Source organism: Cyprinodon tularosa, unplaced genomic scaffold (assembly GCF_016077235.1).
Source record: "Cyprinodon tularosa strain WSP-4 unplaced genomic scaffold, ASM1607723v1 ctg949, whole genome shotgun sequence".
Classification (NCBI taxonomy): domain Eukaryota; kingdom Metazoa; phylum Chordata; class Actinopteri; order Cyprinodontiformes; family Cyprinodontidae; genus Cyprinodon; species Cyprinodon tularosa.
In genome coordinates, this window is record NW_024039728.1 from 106,024 (window position 1) to 114,050 (window position 8,027).

The 8,027-nt window shown below is 40.7% G+C and overlaps 1 protein-coding gene across 1 annotated transcript in view; it reads left to right on the plus strand.

The window, feature by feature from the left end:
* clint1a (clathrin interactor 1a) overlaps positions 1–3,276 on the plus strand; it is a 29,115-nt gene extending 25,839 nt beyond the window's left edge. Inside the window, exons 11-12 of the mRNA XM_038275175.1 lie at positions 1,000–1,192; positions 1,292–3,276. Of these exons, the coding sequence (XP_038131103.1) occupies positions 1,000–1,192; positions 1,292–1,563 (465 nt within the window). The 3' untranslated portion in view covers positions 1,564–3,276. The remainder of the gene's footprint in view (positions 1–999; positions 1,193–1,291) is intronic.
* The last annotated feature ends 4,751 nt before the right edge of the window (positions 3,277–8,027 follow it).

Genomic DNA, 8,027 nt, shown 5'->3' on the forward strand with positions numbered 1-8,027 from the left:
TAAGTGGAGGCGTTGCAGAGACAAGGGTGGAACCAAACTGAGAAATACCGGCTGTTTCTCTGTAACTCCATTTTGACGCTTTGTGTTTCGTGTTTCGCATGTGCGACTCCACTGCCTTAATTCCCATCGTTCTGAGCTTGAATCGCTTCTTGCACTAAATCCACTGAGCCTCCTGTATGTTCCCTGGTTTTAGCCATGGAGAAAACTCTTGGCTGGAGACAATTCTGGTTACATTTACACTTGTTCATATTTTCCAGATAAAAAGTTAATGGTGCGTCTCCCAAATGTCCAGGCCGCAGCAACGCTTTTATTGGTTCCGCTATCGGGACGGAACCAATAAGGGCGAGCCGTTATTTTCGTAATAAAAATAATCCTATTTATGATGTTTTAAAAATTAAGACCTACGAAAGACTGATTTAAGACATTTTAATACCAATTAAGGCCTTAGTTTTATTTTGAAGACTTTTTAAGGACCCGCAGGAACCCTGGATTAACCTTTCGTCGTAGTCGTCCATTGTAGTTGTTCCTCGGTTTTTTAAAAATGGCACGCCCCGGCACCGAATCGAGAAGGACGACCACACAGACAGCTGGAAGGCACACCAAGGACCAATCACAGCTGCTTTTTGTTTGCGCACTTCAGCTTGAGGTCTGCGCAGGTTTGTGACCGTCTGACGGGTAATCAGGATTTTTTTTAAGGTTGCAGAACCTCTGCAACATCTGCCTGGTCGCGCACAGAAACATTTGATAGTTGCAGAGGTTATGCGTCAGAAGCATAAATTGGCCTTAAGGGTCTTTGCTCAGAGAGCCAGATTGGCAGTCTGTAGGTGGGGCTCAAACTCAGAACCTTAGGATTTCAACCACTAGGCCGCTGCTCCCCATAAGTATAAAACCCTTCAGGTTTTCCTCATGGATTCAGTCGGTTTTAGATCCTTTAAGCTCTTTAGTCGTTCATGGTGAAGATGGGAACTTTGTGCTTAACCACCTGCGTCTTTTTCTCAGCCTGTCCACAATATGGGCGGTCCTCTGCAGCCACAGCCTGTCCAGCAGGGAATGGTCCCACAAGGCGCAGCAGCCAAAGCATCCCTTCCTTCCACTTGGTCGGATCATTCAGTTAACATCAGCCTGGACTTCCTGGGCCCCGGCATGCAGCCTCCTAAGCCCAGCCAGCCCAGTCTGAACACCCTGCAGCACGGTGAGATTTAATACTTTCCTCTAAAGTTTCCCTTCAATCAAAAGTGTTTTAATTTTTTATTAGATTCATTTTTACTTTATCTGTTTGTGGGTTTCCCAGGCAACCAAATGGCTCCCAACATGCTGAGCCAGGGATTTTCCAGCATGAATCTTGGACCTACGGCAGTCAGAGCTCCTGTTAATCCCATGATGCAGCCTGGGATGGGGATGGGGATGGTTCCTAACCAGGGCATGATGGGGATGGGCATGAACATGGGGATGCCCCAGGGAGGCATGAACATGGGAATGCCCGGGGGGATGGGGATGAACCCCGCAATGGTCCAGCAGCCCAAACAAGACGCCTTTGCTGACTTTGGGAACTTTGGAAAGTGATGGATCGTCAGGAACGGCGGCCGTCCACGGGTGAAGAATCATCATGAGCTCCAAACAAAGAGTACTTGAAAAATGTCAGTTATACTATCAACACCCTGCCATCACCCTTATTATTATTATTTTTTAACACTTCTCTAGCGATTTGGATCTTAGTGAATGTCTGATTGAACCAATGATGTGCGGTCCGGCATGTTGGGAAGAAGCTCAGATGGTTTGTTGCCTTTATTTAATATTCAGTGAGGAGAGATTCGCTTCATAACCTCAATCACCCAAAATCAGAGTAGCGAAAAAAATAAAAGCATACCTTAGTAGCTCCATCATTTATTAAAAAATACATAAAAACAACCTCAATATCTTTTATCTAACGACTCGTTTGGATAACATGATCAACCGTTTTAACCTTCCAGCCTGTCAAAGAATGTTGTTACCTCTTCTGTTTTTTCCTTTTCTCTGGTCTCTGTCTTCCGATGGCGTGTAAATAGATGCAATAAGTTATGAAGCTGCGCAAATGTGACCAGTTGCATCTAGCAGACCAAACCCGAAATGAATCCAGATCCATTAAAAAAAAAAAGAAGCACAGGAATGCGTCCTCTTTGTACATAAATGTCCTCTACTCCAAATGTGGCTTTAAGTCTCGCATACGGGGTTAAATTTATCGATTATTTGCAGTGAAAAGATGTTAATTCAAGGAAGTTTCTTTGATAAACTGTAATTTGTGGCCTTTCTTATTAGAATATATCTGTATATTTTACCTTATGAAGAATATAATCAGTTTGCGTCCAGGCGAGATAATCGATAAAGGCGGCCGATTTTTACGAAGCTTGCCGTCTGCACTGATGTCAAATCATCTGTTTTATTCGTTTTCCTCTTTCCCATGCACCTTTTTTTTCTCTTTTTTTTTTAATTGTGTCCTAACTCTTCAGGCCAGTGATCGCTTCAGTTACAAACATCAACGTATTCACTCCGCACCTCAGGTGTTAAGCTCAGCCGATTGTAAGATGCATCGTCGTGCATTTTTCTTTATTTTCTTTGGTATTCAGTGCCTTCCATCATCATCGTTTTTGCACATTATGACAGCCTCGGATCTTTTTTACCGTCTTAACAATCGTGAGTCCTGGAACCTTTGTTTTTGCAACCTGTCAGGTACAGATTAAAGGATGAGAGGAAGCACTTTATCAAGTGAAATTCTGTGTTAACATGTGAACACGGTTGGTCCTAAGTGATTCCAAGTGCCTGCTGAAGGCTGTCTCATGACCTTGTAATGAGTGATTGATAATAATGAACTGTGGTAGCGTGACTTTTTTTTTTTTTTCTCTTTGTGGGGGGGGGTATTTGTGTCTGAGATGAATAATTCACCAACCAGGAAAGACGGCAGGAGCCTCTCAGGAGGATCCAACTTGTGCTTTCCGACTCTCCTTAAGGGCTCCAGAGGCTGAGCGCAGAAACACGCCGCAGCCTCGCGTTGATGTCTGAAGCATTTAAAATGACCAAAATCTCTTTGCTGTTTCTTTTCTAATGTATATCAGAAATCATTTTTTGTTTTCTACTTTAAATCATTTTATTTTAAATGGGATTATTACTAAACACTAGTATATGCAAATGTACGACGACCCTTAGAGGAAAATGAGTTTTCTGCGTTTCTCCCGTTCTGATTTGATTTGAATGTCAGGATTCCTTATGGACGACATTAAACAGTTGATTTAAATTTGTTAATGATGTGTGTTATTTGGTGTGCTGTGTCATTAGCCTCATTCAAAAGTGCTTCAAGCAGCAAAAGTGAAGCCAACGCATTTGGCTGCTAAATTGAATTTACTTAATGCGAGTTAAACTTTATTGTTTGAGCTGACAAAGAGCCTGAGGTATGTGTTTAAATATTTTAATCCAAGCCAACAAAACAAAAATCTAATCCTGCTTTTGCTTTAAACTCGACTGTGACTTCATGTACTGGAGCTCAGGAGTCGTTTATTTACACCTGTGGACTAAAATAAACCACAATTGTCACAGAAATAAATTTAATTGGACAAAAGTAATGACTGGAAATTACTTGAAATTGAACAAATTAGTCAGACATTGATTCTCAATCATGCTTCCACTGAATGATTTACAAAAATTAACTTATTAAAAAAAAGCCTGGACAAAAATGAGGATATCCTTAACTTAATATTTTTGCGCAATCACTGCAATAAAACGTCCGTGTAACGGTCGGTGAGACTTCTGCTCCTCATCAGCGAACAGTTTGAAGTCTCTTCTCCAGTCGGCCTGTTTCAGCTCCTTCCAAAGATGCTCCATAGGATTTGGGTTGAAGCTCGTAGAAGGTGTGAAGTTAGGAAGCTGAGACAGAGGCACTTCTTGCCTGAAAATAGGTTCAAATTTATTTAACGTCCTCAGATAAAGAGATAGAGCTCTGACTGAGGCAACCTCAGTACTGTACATACATTTATACCTTACAAAATCCCCAAACACACTCTCCTCCCAGGGGAACCAACCCACCCCCTGCATAAAGAACTTTCTCGCATTTTAACATTTGGAGGAAAACAACCTGAGTTCATCAAGGCCGTTCCCTGTTAGGTTTATATCTAAGATATAATATATTTTTCAATATATCTTTCCCTGACCAGATGGATCCTCTCAAAACAACAGTCCTCTTCATGCTATGAAGAGGACTTATATTCTTACATATCTCAACATGTTTTACTCCAAAAAGGTTTCTTCAGAATAGTCCCAAGGTTTTCCACTTCCCCATCCTGTTTAGGTCATTCATAGAATAGAATAGAAAATCCCTTTATTGTCCCAACAAGAAGAGATAAAAGAACAATAAAGTGTTTTAACAATAACAAACTTTGCACCTGGAGAGTAAATAACCAATATCCAGCTGTGGACATTTTTACAGTAATGGATATTTGGAAATGGCAGCGAGATCAGAGATGTGCAAAATGACAGCAGCAGGTTATTTAACTGACTAAGGTAGAAACTGTGCAAAATCATCACGAATGGAACAACTTATTGAGGTTGTTGGGAACAGTGGCGGTTCTAGACCAAATGTACAAGGGGTCCAGGAGGGGGCCGGCGTGTTTTCATGAGGGAACAGAAAAGCATGACATAAAAAAAGGGCAAGGGGTTCAAATATATATATAATATATTCTATTCAATTAGGTTCAATAAAAAATCCTTATGAGGTCAATATACATTCATAATTTAGGAATTTTACATATTTTTCACTTAATTTAAGTTAAAATTACCATTTTCTTTTCTTTGTTTGTTTTGAAAAAAAAAAAGAAACATTTAGCAGATAAAAACTGGGATCCTATCTCAATATGACTGAAGCTATCACCCTATTGTTTTTAAATAATTGGTAAAACATAAGTTGTAAAATAAAAAATGAAATAGATCCAAAGGACCTATCAGTAACCATGTCTGTTCCAGCGCATCATCATTAGAATTTCTTATAGGTATTATTTCTTCAGTACAGGGGCACTGGCCCCCGTCTAGAACCGCCCATGGGGAGGAAGGATCTGTGATGACGCTCCCTGGTGCATTTAAGGTGCAGCAGACTGTCACATGATCTGTTGACCTTGGACTGACCCTGAGCTTTCTGACACTGGGCAGCACATTTCTCTCTAGAATCCCTTTAGAGTCTTTAGATTGGACCCTGCAGGAATTCATCCACCCTGTGCCCGACGAAACAAAGCAGCCCAGAGCATAACAGAGCCCCCTCCGTGTTCCACAGTTAACATAGAGCTGATTTCGCTTTAGCAAAAACATCTATTTTTGTCTCATCTATCCATAGGTCCTTCTCCCAGAGGCTTTGACTGTTCAACATGTAGTTTGGTGAATTCCAGTCTGGCTTTTTTTATTTTTATTTTTCTAACAATGGCGTTCTCCTTGGTCGTCTCCTTAAGTCCCCTTTGGCTCAAGCAACAACGGCTGGTGCGATCTGATGAGACACTGATGTTCCTCAGGCTTAAAGTTCACCTTTAATCTCCTTTTTCTGCTCTCTTTTGTTACCATTCATACTATCCAATCAGATTTTTCATCAGTTTTCTTTCTGCAGCCACGTCCAGGCAGGTTGGCTACAGTCCCATGGATCTTAAATCTCTGAATATGTGCAGCTGGAGTCGCCTAAACATCACGCTTCCTGTTGACGCACTTGTAGCCTTTACCTTTTTCTTATCTCCTGAGATAACTCCTTCCATCGCTTCCTCTGGTCCATGTTGAGTGTGATACACACCATGTCACCAAACAGCCTTATATATATATAGATTATGGCTGAAACAATTGGATCTATCGTGATTAATCGATTATTGAAGAAATTGTCAACTAATTTAGTAATTAATTAATCGTTAAATGGAGTTTAGACTCTTAAAAAAATGCCTTTAGCTGACAGAGACCCGCTTAGAGAAGTAAGTATGTCAAAATTGTAAACAAAAACAAAAATTGTCTGTCTATATGTTCAATCCAGAACTCCTCAAATGGTGGAAAAGTTTTAGTGTCACCTGGATTGATTTAGTAAAAAATCATATCAATATCTGATTATTAATTGAAAAAATAATCGACAGATTAATCTATTTTCAAACAATCGTTAGTTGTAGTCCGAACATAAACCCAATGACTGACTACAAGCTGCAGACACCTGAGATGCTTCATTGCTTTCTGTCTTTTCTTTGCATAATTTTTTCCAGGCCTGATTCATGAGGGTTTTTTTTATCGTTCTGTTGAAGCAGGGTTGAAAAGCAATGACTGACTTTCATTTCTTCATTTTCATAGAATTTTATTCATTATGACTTTTTTCAGATTCACCTTATTTCTCTGACAACTGTGGGGGGGGGTTTCCAATAATTTAGTCCAGGTGTGTATTTCACCTTAGACTTCAGGTTCAGAAATGAGTCGCTGTGAAGTTGGGGCTAGCAGACAGGTGAGGAGGAGCTTGTTGATACACAATGATGGGTCACAGAATCGGTTGTATATTATAGTCCCTGATGAAGAAAACTATCCTAAAACACGCTGATGCTGCTGCCACTTAGTTTTACTGTGAGGGAGGGGTCTGTTTGGTGTTCTGCAGCCACACCTGCTGTTTTGTTTTAACAATATGGCCATCAAGTTCTGCTTTGTTTCCATATCTTACAAACAGCAAACAGGCTTCAGACGTTCTTTCCGCTCTTCCATGAAGGACAGTTTTGTAAAAAGCATCCTTCACCATCTAACTAATGCTCTCTGCAGCTCCTCCAGAGTTACCATCAGCCTCCTGGCATCAGTGGTGGTTCTAGAAGGCGGTTCTGTTTTTTAATAGGGGCATAGAAGAAAACAAAAAAAGAAAGAAAGAGGAGACTGTTTTATTTCGCATATTAAGTGAGTACCAAAAACCAAGGTTACAGACTCCTGATCTACCAGATGAAAAACTGTGATTCTATCTTAGTACGACTGAAGCTTAAAGCTAACAGCTAGTTCTAAATAACTGTTGAAGTAAATTGTAAAAGGGACAAGTTGCAGTTTCTTTCTATCAGGGCATGTCATCGTCAGAAGCTGATTTAATGCCACAATGCAAAGACTGATCAAAGAATTCGAACATAGCTTAAGAGTCTTTGCTCTTAATTGGATGGAGTGAATTTTGTTTTATTATTGTATCAAATAAAGAAATCATCCATCCATTTCCTCCTGCTTAGCCGTTGTCAGGGTCACAGTGGGGCTGATGCCTATCTCTGGCAGTCGAGAGAATAATTTACACTACCCTCTGAAAACCGATCCATGACGAGCTCGGTTTCTTACAACCGTTTATAACCAGGCTAACACGGTTCCTCATCTCCTAGTGGCGATCTACGGTACTACTGCTCTCTAGAGGTAAACAAGTAAATCAACACAGCGGTGCTCGTAACATTCAGGAAGTTTGGTTATAATTATGATATTTGGTTTTTTTGCAGAGTCAGGCCAAGAAGGCAGCCTTTGGAGAATTTACTTGACAGATTCAGCTTTTGGGAAGTGGATACAATGAAAGATAGTCTAATCAGGGGTTACAGACGCAGGAAACATTGACAGACGGTCATGTTCAATTCAGTTTATTTCTATAGCGCCAAATTCACAACCCGTCAATTCAAGGCACTTTACAGTTCAACCAGATCATCCAGTGAGATTGATACAAAGTTTTCTATCTAAGGAAAATCAGTTGATTGCATCCACTCATTGACTCAAATACAATCCCTCACACTAAGCATGCTTGTAGCGACAGTGGAGAGGAAAAACTCCCTTTTAACAGGAAGAAACCTCCAGTAGGACCAGGCTCAGTGTGAGCGGCCATCTGCTGAGGCCGACTGGGGTTCAAGGAGACAGAAGCAGAGACACAAAAAGCAGCTGCAAAAGGCGACCCCATGTTCATCACACTGCTGAGCAGAATCTTCACTGGAAGTCGTGTGGCAGGTAGGAAAGCTAGAATTTTTATGAATGTCTGAAATCTCCTGATTACAGAGGCTGAC